The following is a 20,764-nucleotide window of genomic DNA, read 5'->3' as shown; positions in this document are numbered from 1 at the left end:
ATCGTATTTTGAGAGGTAAACATGGGCCCATAATCATTTGCCAATCAGATTCGATTAATCCAAGCAATGTGAATTAGTGATCCCCCGGGTTAAAAAGCAGCATTAACTCAATTGTTGGAGAGATTAATTATGGTTTAATTATGAGGAAATTAAGAAGTCATCTTAGGCTAATTTCCATGTCCAGAAGAAGAAAATAATGCTAATAATACATGGCGTTTCTGTTTATTATATCCCGCAAATGGGTGGTGGGGAAGAACCAGAGAAAAGGAAATGATACGACCAGCACTACATCTAGTACTAGGGTCATGCCTACTGAATTACATTCATCTAACGGCTTAGACTTTCCTAATTCGATAGTAAATTAATCAATGTCCTCAACCAGCATGCAAGTAATATCCCTAGTCAATAAAATTAAATTCCTCTTTCCCTCAATACAGTCATACAGTGGAACTGTTTTAATTACCTCAAAACCACCTCCAGTCACTATGTGCAAATCTAATTAGTTGTATGAATCGATATCTCATAAACATGAATTTAGGGGCAGGCAGACGATGAAGCTTCACTAAATTATGTAATAGCTATGGTCAACATCAAAACCACCTCCATTACGCTCAGCTAGCACTGGAACTCAAAATTCTATTGTCGAGAAATTGGAGCCATTGGCATGGACGATGGTTGGTTGTAGATATTACCCTCAGAACCCTGAAAGCCCTGGTAAGAATTTGTAGGAGGTGTTGTAAAGGTGGGAATTCCATTCACCGGAGCCCCGATTGTCAAATAACTAGGCATTGCAGGCAGCTGTTGTTGGGCCACCCCATAGCTGTATGGTAGACTGGTTACTGATCCAGCAGTTTGCATGTACTGGGTTAGTGCATATTGTGGCATAGGTGGTAGTGGTGGCAATGGAGGAGGAGACGATGAGGGAGGAGGTGGTGGCTCATTTGGAGTAAACTGTTGGCTGCTGGTAGAGACACTGTGTTGTATAGATTCTGGATGCGGGTAAGGAGGAACTGGCGTTTGTTGAAGATTCTGAGGTATGTAAGAGGATTGGTCATTTTCGAGCTTATGCCTTTTTTCGGGAGGGTAAGCACTTGGGGATTCTTTCACTGGATTTCCTATCACTCCCTCTGATGCAAGGGAGGATAGGACATAAGAGAGCATCTGGGCTGAGGATGTCGATGCGGTTAGCTTTGCTGCCACTGCAGCAGCAGCAGACTTGCGTGGGTCATCCTCAGCCTGGCCAGATTTTTCAGGAAAGGAAGCCTGCCGTGTGTACATTACTGGAGCAGATTGTTCCCTATCTCCTGGTATAAAGCTGTGAGGTGCCATGGATGTTTGAGCTTCCCTCAGGCTCGGTTCAGCTGGTGACCTACCTTTGTTTCTATCTAGTAACTGTTGGCAGATATTACCTGCCTGTTCTGATTGGGAATGTGCGGCCTGGAAAACAGCACATGGTGAAAGGAAGACATGCAAACAGTTAGAATGCTTACAAACAATATTCCTAGAAAATTAAAAAGAAATCAAGTTAAAGGTTCTCTTGCATTTTTGGTGCAAATTTTCTTCAATCCACAGAGGAAAACCAAGACAAAGTTAAACATTGTACCCCAAACTACACCTGTTTTGTAATGTGGACATTGAATCATAACAAATTGCAATGTGTAACTAACGTTAATATTTTACAAGAAATATAACAAACTGCCATGTGTACCTAACGTTAATATTTGACCATTGTGCCATGTGGTCTATTTCAATCTATCTTTACACACTGCAACTTCTTGTAATTGAAGTACATGTTGCCTAAAAAGTGATAAGAGGGTGCATAAATTTTATTTATTTTTTTATAAGTAAGAGGGTGCATAAATATGATTACAACGAACACGTATGACATAATTACAGGAGGTCAGATAACACGACTTTCACATCTACCTAGCCATAACATCTTCCACCTTTTTTATAAGTGAACTATTTCTGCATTGAAATAAACTAATCCAAACCAAAAAGCCACAGCCTGTGTCAACAAATATACAAATTTATTGGTTTCAAACTTCCAATACAGAGAAGTTCAGAAATCTAATTTTATCAATGAATGCACAAATGAAGGGAGAGATATTGGAAGTTGTACTTAAGATTTTTCGACATTCCATATGTTTTGTCTGTTAAAAAGAGTAATAAAAAAATCGAGAAAGTTAACTAATACTCCCACCCGAGTAGGGTTTATACAAGCAACAAACCTGAAGTTGGTTACGGTCTCGATCCAGCTTAAATTCCTGACATGAACAAAACCATTTCAGCTTTAGGCTTGACTAATCTCATTATCTCCTGCAAAATAGTAGATAGGTATGCAGAAGTCTGGCCAACCAACCTGCTCCTGGAGAGCTTCTCTTAAATGAGAGACAAGACTTGCTCTGGATGATTCAACTGCCGTTAGTTGTTCAATACAGTCCCTCAGTATAGCATGCTGCCCTCTGAGCTCCTCCACAAATGCAGATCCATGGAATTGCCCTAAAATACCAAACATTTCAGAGAAAATAAAAGATCCAAAGTGTAGCGAACAACGAAAGTCCCAATGACAGCGATCATGGAAGACCAATAAGATACTGCAGCCAGAACGCAGCTAACAAAAGTGCCATAACTGACTTTTTTACTCAATTCTGATCCAAATTTAACCTGCATCTCAATTTGAAAATCCAGACAATTTTTATATTATTAAGTTATTGAAGTTCAATAGGTCATATTTCTATGGAAACGCTCTCAAAAGTGTTTTGAGGAGACCTCCCGCCACCACCACAGACAAGGCTGACGGGCTCCAATGACTCCTCTGAGGGCACTCCGGCGACGGTCCTCCTACCAGCGACCGGGACTCTCTCAAGAAACCTTCTTTTGGTTTCGTCAGCGTAGATCTGGTACCTTCCTTACATCGGGACCCCTGCCATTGCCATAGACAAGACCGACAAGCTGTATCAACTCCTCTGAGGGCGCTCCGGCATCGGTCCTCCCTCCGGCAACCAAGATTTTCTCAAGAAACCTTCTTTTGGTTTCGTCGACACAGATTTGGTATCTTCCTTACAATGGAACCCCTGCCACCACCACAAACAAGACCAACGTCTCCAACAACTCCTCTGAGGGCAATCCAGCGACGGTCCTCCCTCCAACGACTGGGATTTTCTTAGGAAACCTTTATGTTGGTTTGCTGGTGCAGATCTGGTGTAAGCTTCAAAAACAGCAGCTTTGCAAATTATTCCCGTATAACAACGCGATATGATGATGCGAGATTATCCTAGGAGATGATCTTGTGATTTGGGATCATAGGATGATGACGCGATACGCGGAATTGTCTCAAATGGAAGGTGAAAGGTGGTTGAAGGTGGCATAAAAAACTTTTGTTTTTACGAAAGAGGGAGGAAATAGCTTTCACATCTCTAAACGTAGCAAAGGGATGGCTAAGTTCATGTATCTATGTGGGTCATTGGCTTCATGGGTTGCTAAGAGAATAGAGGATTTGCTTAGAACTCCGCTGTCATGATGGATTCTTCAGGGAGCTAAGGATGGGTGTAACAAGTCTAATGACTCAGCCCAATAATTCTAAGGTCGAAATACTAATAATTTTTATTGGACTTTTAAGTTATATTTAATTGGCCATATTGGATAAATCCATGAGCGATAAATTATTGTGATTAATTAGGAGTTTAAATTGGACTTAATAACTAGGTTAAATCTCATTTATTATTAATTAAATGAGTTAGACTCATTTTAGAATTTAAAAATCGGTCATTAGAAATTTATTTCAATTTAAAATCATCACTGATTGAAGTCCCCTACTATATAATGTTTTTAAATTCAAACTCTCTTCATGAATGATCGTGACCGTGACTCGAACTCGAACTCGAACTTGTAGATATCCTATTCCAACAAGGATACAAATCTACAAGTCATCCTCACGTTAAAACTCTTTAACCGAGTCCCACTCAGACTAGTCATCACCCTCTCCCAAATCTCTCGATAAATATCTCAATTCCGTATATTATTTTGGAAAAAAAAAAATCATAAACCTCCCAGTTGAGCACTGTGATCGATTTTGTGTCAAAAAGTTTAGGAAGCAACACTACAAGGTAAGTATCTTGATCATAAATTAGAATTAACATACGTTAGCTAGTTATACATATTATTATTAAAGTCAGTTCCTTCGAAGTCAGTGTTTATGTACCACACATGTCATAATATTTACAAGCACGTCATTCATCATGTTTCATTCCACATGTTATAGTTATGTATGTATTATGCATCTCAAATTGCATAAAACACGTAAACTTTCATAAGATCAGGTATAAGATAAGCTCATAACAGTTAATCAGATAGTCATTTAGATGCATGGTACCAATAAAGTTTTAGGGTAGGCGTGCAAGGCATGGACTCAAGAGTTGTCCACTGTAGTACGCCAGAGTACTGCACAGTCGGCTTCCTTTGCTGCAGCAGGGAAAGTTAATGCACAACTTTGCACACAGGATTAAGTGTGTTGGACAGCCAAATAAGTTAGATAAATCAGATCAGTTGGTTAATTCAGAAAAATCAGTCATGCATAGCATAAGCATCATCATGATCAATCATGATTTTAAGTTCTCAACATGAAATATTTTATGAAAAATCTTATGTTAAGTAGGTTTACGTTATGATGAGTTTTTTTGCTAAGTCATCGACTCATTTTAGTTTGTTTTTATTTTTTAAACCACCCTAGATCAGGATAATTATGACGATAGAGTTGCACGATGGGACTTAGTCCAGGGAGGCATGATAGTAGCCTAGATCATGTACAGAGATTTTCAGTTATGATATTTATAGCACAAATTTTGAAAATTTTTAATAAATGCTTCCGCACACTCACATTTATGATATCAGTATTTTAATTCGAAATAACTCTATTTATTATAAGGAATCTTTATACTTGGTGCTTCCTTTATACTTGAAAATATATTTTTAAGTCAAAGTTCAATAGTAACACTCTGGCTGCCAAGAATTTTTAAAAGTGATTTTATTATCAACCGTGTGGAGCGGATTGTTACAATGGACAATGGAGTTCTCATTATTCAACACCATACTAACGCAAGGGGTATATTTCTACAACTCTTAGAATTCCAAAATGGAAGGAGGAAAGGTTTGTTGGTGATCCCTGAAGGCGCAAATGGCATCAAATAGAAAGGTTTTGGGCATTCCATTCGAAGCGTCACTGGGCCCAAAGCCTCTAATGCAAATAGAGGGGTGTTTGTTGATGGAAAGACAATGGGAAGGCCTTTCTCGGTCAAAGGTGTCTCAAAAGCCTCAGTGTTGAGGTCACAGGTGTGTATTCCAACCAAGAGTAGCCCTGCGGCGAAAGGAAAGGATAAAGCACTTGTAGGAGAAAGACTGCCAGGTGGCATTGGGAAAAGTGGAGGGTAAGCACACTCCTCATGTGTTGCCTCTGCCGGATGTTTGAGGGTGGGAGAAGTGGGGGAGGTCTTGTGGGCTATCAAAGCTCAATTGACGAAAGTTATGGAGAATGTGAGAGATCTGATGATTAAAGTGGATAAGGGGCTGGACTTGGTCATGGGTTTGGGCGGTGGGCCGAAAATGGACGAGGGGTGTTTGAAGGTCTCAAGTTCTCCGGCACAGGGCATCTTGACACCATCACAAATAGGGTCGTCGGACGCTAGTATCACTGCTTACACCGATGTCACTTAGGTCATCGGCACGTTGTCGTTTGATTGTCCTCGATCACCAGTTGTAAATGGGGTTGATATTTTTTTCCAGGGTTCACTTTCATTTGAAGATGGGGATCCTTCCAGGGTGAGTACTTAGGAAGAAGCAGATGAGTCTCTTTCAAAAGATGAAAAGGGTGTAACAGAAGGTAGTACTTCACCACTTGTTTTGAGAGGTGGGGATGAGCCTAGCCCTATCTGTTCTATGCCTTTTGCGGGAGCAGTAGGGTCTGACGAAGTGGCACAAAAGGGGTCTTCGGGGGATGGCACACCTACAAGCAATGTTCTCATCAATGGAATGCCGACACCTACGCCGGAGGTGAAGGAACCTTCAATGGTGATAGCAACAATATAGCTGCTAAGGAGATTCGAGATTTGAATGCAGGAGATGGTGGGGAAGAAATTATGGGTTTGTTGTTGGTGCCTTGTGAGGAGGAATGTTTAGGGTCGGAAGTTCAGTTAGGAGTTGTGTTTGGGGAAAATATTGTTCCCCTGGTACTCTTCCTCCGATAAACAATATAGCGGGTTCATCATCGAATTGGGTTCAGCATAGGGTTAATGAGATTCAGCAATGTGTGGGGCTTTCATATGAGGGATGTGACAACCAATTTGCAACACTACTCACTGCGATTGAGGTGGGCCACTCGCTTGAAACCAAATCAAGATTTAAGAAAAATATGGAGTCAAAGCATCTTTCTTGGAGTTAGTTCGAGTCGAGGGAAGACTAAAGGGAGGTCATTATGAAGCCGTCCACGTAGAGGGAGTTTCGGGTTGGGGTTGGGGTTGGGGAGGGTGTGTTTTGTTCCCATTCGAGCTTGGTGTATTTTGGATAGATTTCTCTCTAGTATGGACTAGGTCTTTCTTGTATACACCCAACGTACTTGTTTACTCCTATTGATGTTAATATATATAATATTTTACTTATAAAAAAAAGATTTCTATGGATATAATAGAATATATTTCTATCTTTCAGACATGTCCGACAGGGACGACAACACCCCATATCAGGGACAATTCCAAAAAACCAGGTCAGTTAAAGTTGCCTCGAATCTAAACTTGCAGCAATTGATTAGGCAGTCCTAAATCTGGTGGAAGTATGAAAAACCTCTTCTAGTTAAAACAAAACCTGTTCCCCAAATTGTAAAGGAAAAAATGGCATCATATAATACTAGCCTAAAAAAACCCCAGCCAGCACAACAGATAACAGTTACACCTTTTGTCCTGCACAATCACTGAATAAAATTTTCAAGGCATGGTTCAACTTATTCACAACACATACATAGATAATACAAAAGATAAACATCCATGAAATTGTCATAAACTGATTAGAAATAAGAAAATTACATGTAATATGTTAAATAAAGATGAAATTATCATAACCTGATTAGAAATAAGAAAATTACCTGTACGATGTTAAATAAAGATGAAGGGAGAAAAAAGAGCGCTAGATATGTTTTCAATTGCAAACATGCTCACATATAAATCACAATAATTGCATAGATTTGCGTTTTGAGAAAGCAGTTATGAAATACATATACGGGAAGTACCTGAATTAATATCACCACCAATTTCCTTATCTAGTTTCTCAAGACTGCTAACAGCATTGCTGCATTTGCTTAATATAACATCTTCATCCAACTGGCCACCATAAACAGCATGATAGTCTGAAACAATTTTTTCCAATATATTTCCAGCAGATGGTCTCTGTTTAAAAGGGAAAGAGAGACAGAATTAGTCTGCAAGGTGTATAGAAAACTTCAATATATATGCACACATAAATACAGCTCAGAGAATTTGAATTACCAATTTGAAGTTCAAATCCTTTCCATTTCTATTACTATTTTCCAAGTGCCTACCACCCACCAGTCCTTCCTTAAGAATCTGCCCCCTAGAACCAAAAACTTTTCTCTCCTCCCATATACCTATCTGCATGAGGAAAAACTAGATATAAATTTTGTGGTAATTTCCACACAACAAAATCAAGTGTCCAGTACATATTAAATGCCATAAGTGTGGATTACATAGAAATTTAAAATCATAACAGACAAAAACTTTTTTTCATAGGTCATACCAAACTAAAACTAACAATTTGCTACCCGTCCTATAGCCAAAGAGCAAAAGCATAGAGAGGGCAATCAACTACATACTTCAGCATTCATTTTGGTACAATACTAACATAAGTTTCAATTTTGATGTTACACTGGTTGAAGCTATAGCAATTTTCCAAGCATTACAAAACTCAAATAAAAACAATAAAAGACAAGTTATTGAATTAAATCGAAACCACGTGTGATGGGGAAGCTGAGGCAATGTCTTTCGATACATATCTTACCTCGTGCTTCGAACACTCCAATAGTCAGAGAGACTGGCCTCGTTTGTTTTCAGAGATGAGATAAGATAAAATCTTTTGAGATATGTTGAGATGAGATGAGATAAGATGAGATTAGATGAAATATGTGTTTGTTTTTAGAGATGAGATGAGATAAAATTTTTTGAGATATGTTGAGATGAGATGAGATGAGATAAGATGAAATTAGATTAAATATGTGTTTGTTTTTAGAGATGAGATGAGATTAGTTTGACTTTGTTATAGTTAGTAATATGATGAGACCCACAAGTACTTGTAGTACTTTTTATAATATTTTATTTATTTACCAATGCTACAATTTTTTTTCTTCTTTTTTTTTTTTTTTTTGCTACTTCCTTTGTTTATTTATTTACCAATGGTGTATTTTTTTTTTCGCTAATTCCTTTTTTTTTAACTGAGAGAAACCATTTGGTCTTTTTTTTTTTTATTGGTTGCTTCATTTGTTTATTTATTTACCAATGATGCATTTTTTATTTTTTTTTGCTGCTTCCTTTTTTATTAACCATTTGGTCAATTTTTTTTTTTTTTCTGCTTATTTTGTTTATTTATTTACCAATGATGATTTTTTTTTTTGCTGCTTCCTTTTTTTAACCATTTGGTCTTTTTTTTTTTTTTTTTTTGCTGCTTCCTTTGTTTATTTATTTACCAATGGTGTATTTTTTTTTTCTGCTTCCTGTTTTTTTTAACCATTTTGTCCTTTTTTTTTTTTTGGCTACTTCCTTTATTTATTTATTTACCAATGGTGTAATTTGAGGATTAGATGAAAACTTGAGATCTTTTAAGATGAAAACTTGAGATGAAAACTTGAGAAGAAACTTGAGATCTTTTGAGATGAAAACCTGAGAAGAAACTTGAGATCTTTTGAGATGAAAACTAGTAGATCAAAATGTGTGTTTGTTTTTGTAAAACTTCTGACAATACGAAAACTTTGAGAAGTTTTCAAAGTTTTGGTTTTTAGTCGCGAAAACAAACGAGGCCTTAACAATGACACATCAGCACATTTGCAGATTTAAAATGTTGCACATTGCTAAAGCATCTTTCCTAAGGTGAAGTTATCTACTTAGCATAAGGCTTATACTTTCAAAACAGAATGCACAGGTCAACTGGACAATAGGATAAATTAGACATACCAATCGGAGTGCAGCATTCCTTCCATACTCATCCCCATTTTCAATCACATCATGAAGAGCATTTGGAAGAACCTTCCAAAATTCACCAACAAACTCTGAACCCTTTCGCCTACTGTTCTGCAATATGTCATTTGCAAGATATAGAAAGGCTAATCTCTGATCACGTGGAGAACCATGAAACCGCTGATCCCATGTTTCAACAACTTGCTTTGCTTTATTCATATGGAATATACACCAATGTGATAAAGCTTAATCAAATTAAGGATGGCCAACTCACAAACAGCCCCAAACTAACCACAAACACCAGGAACACAATGAAATAATTGTTCAAACAAAGAACAATGCATCTATTTGATCCAAGAAGGAAAAAAAACAAGTTACAATGATCTGGAAAGTTACTGAGGAGTTGCTTGAGAGCAAATTACAATATCCAATAAAGCTATGTCCTAAAGACCCATCACAAGAAGCATTAACTAATCTAGGTACACCTTAAATTAACATCATAAATATGAAAAAAGCCAAAAAAAAAAAAATGATCTTAGATGGTATAGAACCAAAAACAAACAGGAAAACCCTAATTCATATAATGCAGGATACTCTCTATACTCGCCTGTGAATTGTTGAGCTTGGCTAGCTTCTCCACTAAAATCTGAGGATTGAATGTACTCCCCATTGATTCTGATGATAGTTTTCCAACTAATGAAGCACAATGCTGAAGCACAATGCTGACCTCAAAAGTGAAGTAATCTTCACAGGAGAACAGAAAGGAAAATAATAATAATAATACTGATAAATAGATTAACCACCCAAGAAGATAAGTTAAAGCACATCATATCAAGATAAGGAAATAATATTTGATCAATATACAAACAGCCTTCCTATTAAAACCAAAATCTAGCAAAGTTTCCAATCAAACACACTGACACAATTTTTTATATTAGATATATGCCAGGGAGCTTTCAAGTATCTGCTACTCAAATACTAAGTACATCGCTAATTATTGCCATACCAGAAGAGTGGAAACACTTGTGTTTGCGGGTACATATGAGATGCATATAAACTTTATGCATTATTAAAGAATACCCAAGTTTAAAGGTTCACAATAAGAAGCTGGGAGTGAAGAAAATCCAAGTTTGAGGAACACATAAAAAATAGGAATTACCAAGGAGATCCAGCAGTTCCAAATTCAAGTTACAAGATTGGCACAAAAAATATACTCGAAGAGTGCATATTTGCATGCATGTCCATGCGTTCAAATATATGATAAATAAATTCAAGTTTTACAAAAAAATCCTGGACATTTGCAATTCAAAGCATTAAAAGACAGGTTGTCTGGCATCAACTAAAGGCACGCATCTGTTGAATGTCACAAAAACGCGAAATAAACTTTGCCCCAGAACATTCACTCCCAATCAACGGAGTTGAAATTTCTCTACAGCAAGGATAATATGAATGCCCAAATAAAAATTGACCTCCGAGTGAGCCTATTGAAAAATAATTAAGGATACTAAAACCACACAGAGAAAATAAAAGAAAAAAAGAACACAAGAAAGCAACGTTCATGCTGCTAGGAACAATAGCTTACTAACTGTGCTATTGTGGAATTGGGCAATTAAGAAAGAGAAACTATTTCTATTAAGGAAAAACAATTCTCTTGTAGGGTTCTCCACACCAGTTCCCGTAGTATTCTGTGAAATTTGTCACTAAAGAAATTTTCATTGTACGCAAAAGGGACTGCACATCGGAAGGCATGAATACAGGATGAAAGGCCAAGAATTAAAGAGAAATAGGATGAGAGTAAAGAGCTGAAGCAAGTAAAAGAGAAAGAAATTTGTAATTGAAGGAAGTAGAAGGCATAGAGTTATTACCTATCGAGAAGAAAGCGGGAAGAATCAACTGCCGGTGAGAAGAGCGTGGTGGAGCTCTTCTTCCATGGGAGAGGAATGAGATAGAATTAGGGGTTTGTATTGGAGATAGGGGGATTACCGTACCAATTGGAGTTTTTTGGGAACCGACGGAGAAAGGCGCACACAGTTCTTCTACTTCTGCCCCCAAAATTGTCTTAAGCAGTAATTAGGAGTAACATTAAGGTCGCCTGTGGACATTAGTCTGACTTCTGAGATCCGTAGCCGTTGGCCCAAAAACATCCGGCCCTAGCTAGCCCGTCTTGCATATAAAAAGTTTTAAAATTTTTGAGATTTTTCTTTTTAAATTAAGTTGCATTTTCCTTGTGAGTACTGTTGATAGAATTTTGGATAAGATTTTAGTATATATTTTTATTATATTTTTTGAAAGAGAGTCATGTAATTAGGTACTGTTGTTTCTTATAATGCGATTATTTCAAACAAATAATTTTTAATATGCTGATCTTTAATTACCTGCTTTCACGTATAAATAACATTCTCGATCTATTAAGTATTTTGATATTTTATGTATAAAAACATATATACAGTACTGCTAAAGTACGTACTAGTACTGGTACTGGTAAGTAAATTTATCAAAATATCTCATGAAATAATTCGTTTCAATTAAAGAAATTTTTATGAATCCCCCGGCCGGCCGGCCAGCATGCATGCATGCTAGCTAATTCCATTTCTAGCTGAAGGTGTAAATACGTACGTACGTGGAATTTTCATCAAATTAATCATTCAATATTGTACGTGTTTGTCTCTCGCGATTCATCAAGTACGGACGTAGATCATCATCATGATATATATGGTTAAGTAGTAGTTTATAAATAATTTGTTCGATCACTGGCATGGCCTATTCAAATGCGCGCTAGCTGCCAAATCAACGTATATGGTTACGTACTTCATGTTGCATTCACGGTATGACCGCCGGCTAGCTTATATATACGATTCTTTAATTCACTAATCAGGTCGTCGTGATTTCTACATTAATTTAGTATCGTTTTTAGCAGCGCATTTAATTTTTATTAGTTTACGAAACGCGTACATGATGATGAATGGGAAACGAATAATAATAATATATACTACCAAACGTATTGGAATTTTTTTTCATTTTTATATAAAACTCGCATATATTTTAATTAGTTTAGACAAAAATTAAGTTGACGTTAATGTAAAAGCATTATCTAGAGTACTCACTTTCCAATAAAAAAAATATATTATTTGTCATGCACTTGGTAAGTAGCTGCCAATTAAGTCTGAACATACCAAACTCAAATATTAATTAAGTAGCACGGCCTATCTTGGTGGAACAATACAATATATGGTCAACCATTACTTATGTACATGCATGTATGTTTGACATTTATGTAATTGTAACGGTCAACCATTACTTATGTAATTGTAATTCAATTACACGTCCTAAAAAATATCCCACCATTTATTCATCATTTTCCATCAAATATCACCATCTATATATTCAACATTGCCAAAAAACCATTCATGAGTACTTTGTTATCTATTAACATTAAATTGTTGATTGGATTTTAATCATTTTATCAATTTAGGATTTTTCTTATCTATATTTTGTCTACTATACTCTTAATGGAGAAAATACAGCAAAATTTCCTATGTGAAGGAATGAATGTTGCGTTCAAATTTCATCCGATAGAATGGGCTACCGTTTGTTTTCCAATTTTTGAATAAGGTTTGGGTATCCAAACTTAATTTGTAGCTTTTTAATAAGGCGTTGTTGGCCGGGATTCAAAGTATTGTAAAGCATAGGAAGGTTGATGCTTGAACGATGTGAGTGGATCCTATATAAGGGGTGGTGGGGCTCTGGAAGCACATTAGGCATAGATGTATTAAACTTTCTAATTTTACCCATTTTGAGTCGGGTAACAGGTCCCAAACCAACTTTTAGCATGATATATAGTGTGACGACTAAGTACTCAATGAAGCCTATCCATACTTCTTTGGTAAAGCAATAATGAAGAAAGCCTCAATTGCGGCAATTCCCAATAGAATGTTACATTTCTTAGAACTGTCAATGATTGAGAAGTTGACACAATTTTTGAATTTTACAACCTAGTCTATTATGTCCCTATAAGAGCATTAGTAGTGGCCTCAACAAATTTTAGTTAAAATTTAGTTAAAAAATTCACTTTTATAAATTTTAACTAACCACTTTTTACAATACCAAATAATAGACTCAACAAATCTTTCATTATTCTATTAAAATATTGATTTTAAACTTTGGCTAGTCTCTTTCACTCAATAAATTTGATTAGCTATATAGCCAAAAGTTGAATTTACTATTCATTTGCTGAGCCTAGTGTAGCATTTTATTTTACATTTCGGTTATTATTTGGCTAAAATTTAATTTTATTGAGCCCACTACTAGTGCTCTAAAGGAGAGGTGAATACAAATCTTTTTGGCGTATCTCGACATAAGGGAAGTTTATAGTGCACTTCTTCTGCCAATCCATCTATAAAGTGTAATGTAAATCTATTTTTATGAAAGAGCATTAGGAAGACAAATGTTCCTTTAAAGGCATTTTTTTGTATTTTTTTGATATGGATAGTTTATATGGAGAAGATTCACTATCGACAATCTAAAGAAATGATGAATCATATTTTTAGATTTGTATTATTTGTATAAAAAGAGTGAATAATTTATCAATTATCTACTAATACATTGCATTGTGAGTTTGCCACAGCTTCGTGGAATAACTTTTTTGCTAGGGCAGGTGTAGCTTGGACGATGCCAAGAATAGTGCTTGACCTTTTAGCTTTATGGAGAGGTCTCTAAGGTATTTCTTGGAAGATAGTTCCGATCTGTCTAATGATGTGTCTTTGGAGGGAGAGAAACGAGCGAAAATTCAAATATCATGAGTGGTCATATGATGAATTTAGAACTTTTTTTTTTTGAATCATTGTAATTTATTTTAATGACATAACCTTTTATAAATTTCTTGTATCACTAGAATCTCACGCTTTTAAGTGTTGCTATAATATATGATCCTTATTCTCGGACTTGGCTGTAGATGACAAATAGAATGTTTCAAAGTTCAATAAATAATTCACACTTTTAAAAAATAACTCATGCTTTTATTCATTTAGATTTGGTCAACACAAATATTTTATACAATAGATCAATTTTTTTTTCTATTAATTAAATCATTAAAATATGTGATTTGTTCAGTCTCTCTATCTTCTCTTTGAAAAAGATTTCCAAATTCTGGTGTCGCCGATCTAGGGGGAGGAGCTTTGCCTCCCTTCCATTTCCTTTCTCTCTTTTCCTCTATTCATCTTCATCATTTTCTCTTTGTTTTCTGGAGTTTTTTCTTCCGTTTTGATTCCAGCATTTTTTGGTGGAGATATTTCGATCTGTTGGCCTTTGGAGTTCGACGGCTTCCACGCTCACCACAACGGACTTTCAAATGTGCCGATTTGTCGGAAGGAATAGGAAATTCGCCAAACGCAGTGACAAGTGGATAGCACACGCGGTCCGTAGTGGGGTGATTGAAGTTCAAATGCCACTGCTTAAAATACTTTTCTGTCGTCACGCGAGGCTTATCTAGGATCGGGGCATCTGTTTTCTCAGGAGCTGACTGTCGTCTCATGCTCCGAGGGCGGCGCGTGGATCGCACGCTCCTATTGCAGCCCCTGCCAGTGCTTTTGTTCTTATTTTTTGGTTTTGTTTAGTTTAATCTCTATTTAGTTAATGCTTTTTAGTATAATAAAATTACAAGTCTATTAGACATTAGGTTTGAAGAGTTGTTTTCCTTTGATTGTTAGTCTGTAGGGTGTTTTTTCTACTTGGTTTGTTGAACAAGTAGAGGCTGCTTACACTCTGTCCAAAATAGAGTATTGTTTGTCTCTCAAACAATAGTATTGCTTGGTGAGGATGCAATAAGGGTTAGGTCATATCGGTTACATGTGTGTATTGGAGATCTTTTAGAGATTTAAGTTGACTTGTAATGAGAATTATAAGTCTAGTTTGTAATGTCCAATTTAAATGAATGCAATATGTAATTTTATAAAAAAAAATTAAATCATTAAAATGGCCAAAATTTATCGTTGCAATAAATAATAAATACATAAAAACATCACATAGAATTGGGGGAAAATTTATAAAAAAATCCTATTCATCGTCTTATATACATACTATATATTATTTTTTATATTTTTTATTTTTATTAAATATATAGTATATAAATAATAAATAAAATAACTTAATCAGTTTAAGAGAAATAAAAAATAAAAATAAAAATAAAAATATGGGTGATATCGCTGACGTGTAAGTTTATAAATTCAACCGTGGATAAGGGTACCTTTCCGTTAAGAAAAGGTCAATTTCGTACAGCGAGTGAGTTGGGGCTATCAGCATCATCATCATTCGCCGCAGTAACCATCACATTCTCACTTTGGGAAAACAGAAAGGGCGGGTCAAGACGCACCCGCCCAATTCGTCCATCTCTCGAACGCCCCAATCACACATAGCCACGTCTCATCTTCTCTGCTGTAAAGCTCCCCATACACAAGTCCCTCCGCCGTACAATCTCTCTATCCCCCTCTCTCACCAAACCCTCGCTCGCTCCCACACACTCCGTCGGAGACCCCCCATAAACAGCCCTTGAGCTCGCTGGAACCTAAATTAATCATGGACCCGAGTTCTGAACGCTAGAAGTGAGCGATTGGAGCTCTTTGCACCTTCCCTTTTGGTTATATGCATTCTTAGAGTATCTAAAGCTGACAGACCGAAAGAGAGAGAGAGAGAGAGACACACACACACACACACACACACATATATATATATATATATATTTACAGGATGTACGTGGTGCCTCCACCCCAGGACTCCGATCCGGGATCCAGATCCACCGATGTTCGGCTTTACCAAGCTTGGAAAGGCAGCAATGTAAGTTTTCTTGTCTAATTCCCCTAGGAACTTATTTTCAGTCTTTTCTTTTAATGCGTATGTTATCTGATATCGTCATTATCGCTGTTTATGTTTTCCATATACTGTTGCCTTTTACTTTTCCTTTCCCCCCGCCCTCTCTTTTTCTCGTGTAAGGATTTTTGGAATAAAATTTGATCATGTAATCGGCCAAAAAGCACTTTTTTTTTTAATTAGTTTAGAAGCTGAGCCAATAAGCTGAAATTAATGTTCCGGTAGACTTGCAATTCCTTTGAATCTGATTCCATTTTTCCTTGGCTTTTGCCAAAAATGACAAATCAGTTTTGCCACGAGAGCATAAAAGCCTGTGCTTTTGTGCTTCTGTTTGGGTAAACCTGGGGGAGGGGGTGTTTAGCACCGTTGGACTGATGCCAGTCAAACGCTCAATTAACATTCGTTTTTCTTTTTGTGTAGACTGTTCAATTAACGCTCACCAACATTTTAAGATGTCGCCAAACGCTCTTCAAATTATTCTTGTAGAACTTTTTCAATCAGTGATTATTGAATTAGGATTTTTTTTTTTCCCAATTAGTAAGTGTAATCAAGTATTTGACATCGACAAGTTTAGAATGGGAACCTTGCCTCTAAAAGAATAAGGAAAGAAGAACAGAGAACGATAGCATACATCTGTGGTATGATTGACTTTTTAGAAATTTTAAAGTGATCAGCTAGAATGCTCTTGCTTGCCTCAATTCCACCACATAAGAGCTTTGATTTAGCTGAATGTTGTCTGGCGTACTTCCTTACTCTTTTAACCAGTAATTTCAGTAAGTTTTGGTTCTTTGTGCTTGATGCATGTATGCTACCTGTAACTTGTAGAGAATCCATTTAAACAGACAGCAAGTGAATAGAGTGATTCTCTTTTAGCATATAGCTAATGAATCAATTTGCTTGAGGTGAAGGTCCATTCATTCTTTCAATTATTGGCTGTCAATAATCTCTTTAGGTTAGTCCTTGTAAATGTCTAATGTGCTAGAGTAAGGAAGGGTAAACCTACTTGTGCTTTGCTTAATCAATTAATTTACTGACAATGCTGATGGTGAATACATTGCAAATAACTTGGTAGTACTTTTTGTAAACAAGGAGGTTTCCTTTGCTCCAGCCAGCTCCTCGCCTTTAATTCATTGAACCATCTCAATTGGATCCTTTCAAATAATTTAAGTTGGCTATCCCTGTGGATTCTTAAATCCACTAACTTCAATTAGATTTTGAAAAGGTTTATACATCTTTATTGTGAACGAGTTCAATTGGATTATTAACTTAGTATAATGCTTTAAATGATAGAATATCTCAGCTCTAGATGCTAATTATATGACAAGATATGTGAGGGTTATAATTAACTGTTTTTTTTAAATCTAATGTGATATATAAAGTATTCGTATGCTTCTGCATCTATCATAATCATTTCTCTTTTGCAGATATTTTTCCTTCAGGGAAGGTTCATATTTGGACCTGATGTAAGATCCCTGGGATTGACCATATTCCTTATTGTTGCTCCTGTCGCAGTCTTCTGTGTCTTTGTTGCCAGAAAACTGATGAATGATTTTTCACATCACTTGGGGATATCAATAATGATTATTGCTGTTGTGTTCACAGTATATGTGAGCCCTCTCTCTCTCTCTCTCTCTCTCTCTCTCTCTCTCTCTCTCTCTCTCTCTCTCTCTCTCTCTCTCTCCAATGAGTATTTATTGCCTTTTGCTCTACGTTCTTTGTTGCCTCCAAAATCATTGACGTTCTATGACATATCATAAAGACCAGTGTGCTTTTGGAATTCCTCATGATCGTTAACTAGATTTGAAAATTTTCGCTGACCAAATAGGTTTGAAAGAAGTTTATACTTTATACTGAAGGTGTAGGTTTTTCCCTTATTAGGATTAACTATTTTGCCAGTCACTTAGGTATGGAGTTTGGCCTCAGACAAGGGTAGCTTGTCACATGAGAGAGTGGCGAATTACTTTCTTTCATCTCCTGGTTGGGTCTTGAATGGGCTATTTTATATCTGCTATGCTTTAACAATATTTGTGATATGCGTTTGCAGTTTTTCAATAATAAAATAGAATTTTGGAGTACTGACGAGTGAAGACTAAGTTGATTGGCATGCTTAATGTTCCAGGTATTAGTTCTTCTTCTGCTGACCTCTGGAAGAGATCCTGGTATAATTCCACGTAATGCACACCCTCCAGAGCCAGAAGGCTTTGATGGGAATGTAGAAGCTGGGGCTGGCCAAACTCCACAGTTACGCTTGCCTCGCATTAAAGAAGTACTGGTTAATGGTGTCATTGTAAAGATTAAATACTGTGATACCTGCATGCTTTATAGACCTCCTCGCTGCTCGCACTGTTCAATTTGCAATAACTGTGTGGAGCGATTTGACCACCACTGCCCCTGGGTTGGGCAGTGTATTGGCCTGGTAAGTGATCCTTTCTTCTTGGATGAGTTTTGCTACATACAAGTAAAGTCGCGCACTAATCTGCATACCAATACTGATTCATTCGTACTTAAAATTTAAATTAGCACTATTTTTAATAAAATATACTTTTTGACCAATCACAAAAGATTGGTGCACATATTAGTACACAATTGTGCTTGTAACTAGATTTTTTCTTCTACCTGTTTTTTGCCATTTCTGGAATTCAGTTTTATGTTTATTATTATGTGGCTTTTTTTCTTTTCCTTTTAGATTTTTGGTGGAGGTAGCATTTATGGGAGTAGCGTTGATGAAGCATAGCTGCCTTTGTTCATGGAAGGGTAGAGTTTTCAAGGAGGTCTTTATAGGAGTAGTACTCATGAAACACTGCACCATTTGTTCACAGATGGGTAGTGTTTTGTATCAGTTTGGGAGATAGATACTTGTACTTATAAAAAATAAAAATAAAAAATGTTTGGGAGATAGATACTTGTAATTTGTATATATTACTAGTCTCAAATTTCTCTTTGTAGTAAAGAGAAATAATTACTTAGGCTCACATCAAATGAGCTTGAGCTGAGGTTGCTGGATTCCTATTCAGACACCACCACTGTCAGGTATCTGAGAAGAGCTGGAGCTCATTTGATTATTAGTTTGAACTGCAGATAAACATGACTGAAAATAAATCAAGCATCGGTAGAGTTAAATTTTGAATATAAATTGTCTTATTAACTGATTGATATATCTCCTTGTAAGTTGAATTGGTGATGCTCAATGTTTTGTTTATGGATGATGCACCTAAAAACTCCCGATGTTGGTTGCAGAGGAATTATCGATTCTTCTTCATGTTCGTCTTCTCGACAACCCTTCTTTGTATATATGTCTTTGCATTCTGCTGGGTCTACATAAGAAGGATCATGGGAGGAGAACAGACCACAATTTGGAAAGCGATGGTCAAAACACCTGCATCCATTGTGCTAATAGCTTACACTTTCATATCCATGTGGTTTGTTGGTGGTCTTACTGCTTTCCATTTATATCTCATCAGCACAAATCAGGTAAGAGACCCATCTTCTTCATGCCATAATTCCGTAGAGTTGAATTTTATATGCATTTCTGAAATTAATATCTTTGTTAATGACAGACGAGTTTCTAAGTTTCTATATATCCATGTCGCCTTGTGCAGACTACTTATGAAAATTTCAGATATCGATATGATCGGCGAGCTAATCCCTATAACAAAGGCGTGGTTGAAAATTTCACGGAACTATTTTGCACCAGCATTCCCCCATCCAAGAACAATTTCAGGGTTAAGGTACCAAGGGAACCCGGGTTACCTAATAGGTCAGTGGGTGCGGGTTTTATGAGTCCAAACATGGGGAAAGCTGTGGACATAGAAATGGGCAGAAAAACAGTGTGGGGAGACATGGGTGCTGGGGCAGATCATTGTGAAGGGCAACTTAACAACAATGATCGGCTGAATGTAAAGGATGGCGAATTAGGTGAAATTACTCCAGATTTAAAAATGATGGTAGAGGGAGCAGGGGAGCGTACTGCAATACATCCCAGGCGTTCCAGCTGGGGAAGGAAAAGTGGAAGCTGGGAAATGTCACCTGAAGTTCTTGCTTTGGCCGCTAGAGTTGGGGAACCAAACCGTAATGGTGGAACTAGCAGCAATGGCTTGACACTGAGAACTGAAAATTCGTAGCGGATTGGGTGATGAATGACTAGAATTGGGAACTAAACTGGATATGATTTGGTTGGTATGGAGTGGGTTAGTTGAGATTTCTGCGATTGATCACTGAAGATTATGTGCAGTATGGGGGGAACTTGCTTTGCTTTGCTATGTTGTGTTTTGTTTTTTTGTTTGGTGGGGGGGTTCAACTTTTGGCCTTTGTGATCTTAGAAAGGAATGTTAATGGTGTGTTGTTGGTATGATTGAGCCTTCATGATGTGTCAGCATTTGTGGAATTAGTTAGCATTTAACCATATTGCATTTGTGGAATTGGGCTATATTTGTTTTGGAGTGAGACCTTAAAAATTAAGCGAGGAAAAAGAAAAAAAAAAAGGGCATGAAAACCTGCTTCTCATGACTTAACTGTAAATTACCATCTAATAAATTTTCTTTCTTTGAAACTAATACTTTCCATACAAGGCAATGATAACAATAGCAATAACAGTAATAAAAATAAAAAATAAAATAGTTACATACGTTTGACTCAAGAAATAACGTTGCCATTATGATTAATGATGGGGAAGT

The 20,764-nt window shown here is 36.6% G+C and overlaps 2 protein-coding genes across 3 annotated transcripts; one reads left to right on the top strand and one right to left on the bottom strand.

Annotated features, from left to right (window-relative positions):
- Positions 1 to 384: 384 nt before the first annotated feature.
- LOC122306967 (regulation of nuclear pre-mRNA domain-containing protein 1A-like) lies at positions 385 to 11,301 on the bottom strand. 2 transcript variants are annotated; one of them, XM_043119548.1, is made up of 8 exons: positions 11,096 to 11,300; positions 9,825 to 9,974; positions 9,228 to 9,475; positions 7,533 to 7,655; positions 7,277 to 7,433; positions 2,363 to 2,502; positions 2,232 to 2,267; positions 385 to 1,437 (listed from the first exon to the last, which is right to left on the bottom strand). In XM_043119548.1, the coding sequence occupies exons 2-8, from the start codon at positions 9,898 to 9,900 to the stop codon at positions 637 to 639; spliced, it is 1,581 nt and encodes a 526-aa protein (XP_042975482.1). In that variant the 5' UTR covers positions 9,901 to 9,974; positions 11,096 to 11,300; the 3' UTR covers positions 385 to 636. The 2 variants fall into 2 exon arrangements, with proteins under 2 accessions (XP_042975482.1, XP_042975483.1); XM_043119549.1 differs by lacking the exon at positions 7,533 to 7,655 and having other exon boundaries at positions 11,096 to 11,301.
- A 4,223-nt stretch (positions 11,302 to 15,524) lies between these two features.
- Positions 15,525 to 20,517, top strand: LOC122307208 (probable protein S-acyltransferase 7). Its single transcript, XM_043119924.1, has 5 exons — positions 15,525 to 16,058; positions 17,516 to 17,698; positions 18,211 to 18,507; positions 19,329 to 19,562; positions 19,691 to 20,517. The coding sequence occupies exons 1-5, from the start codon at positions 15,972 to 15,974 to the stop codon at positions 20,210 to 20,212; spliced, it is 1,323 nt and encodes a 440-aa protein (XP_042975858.1). The 5' UTR covers positions 15,525 to 15,971; the 3' UTR covers positions 20,213 to 20,517.
- Positions 20,518 to 20,764: the final 247 nt, after the last annotated feature.

The sequence above is a fragment of the Carya illinoinensis genome, chromosome 4, assembly GCF_018687715.1.
Source record: "Carya illinoinensis cultivar Pawnee chromosome 4, C.illinoinensisPawnee_v1, whole genome shotgun sequence".
NCBI lineage: Eukaryota > Viridiplantae > Streptophyta > Magnoliopsida > Fagales > Juglandaceae > Carya > Carya illinoinensis.
This window is presented reverse-complemented; position numbering and strand designations above follow the sequence as displayed.

What these genes read in the sequence shown, in the direction of transcription:
- LOC122306967 (XM_043119548.1), bottom strand. Translation starts at nt 9,900, where the DNA reads ATGGGGAGTACATTCAATCCTCAGATTTTAGTGGAGAAGCTAGCCAAG. An exon ending in AGGATTTGAACTTCAAATTG is followed by an intron (nt 7,434 to 7,532) that starts GTAATTCAAATT and finishes CCTTTTAAACAG; the next exon opens with AGACCATCTGCTGGAAATAT. An exon ending in TGGTGGTGATATTAATTCAG is followed by an intron (nt 2,503 to 7,276) that starts GTACTTCCCGTA and finishes TTGGTATTTTAG; the next exon opens with GGCAATTCCATGGATCTGCA.
- LOC122307208 (XM_043119924.1), top strand. Translation starts at nt 15,972, where the DNA reads ATGTACGTGGTGCCTCCACCCCAGGACTCCGATCCGGGATCCAGATCC. An exon ending in AAGCTTGGAAAGGCAGCAAT is followed by an intron (nt 16,059 to 17,515) that starts GTAAGTTTTCTT and finishes TCTCTTTTGCAG; the next exon opens with ATATTTTTCCTTCAGGGAAG. An exon ending in CTGTTGTGTTCACAGTATAT is followed by an intron (nt 17,699 to 18,210) that starts GTGAGCCCTCTC and finishes TTAATGTTCCAG; the next exon opens with GTATTAGTTCTTCTTCTGCT.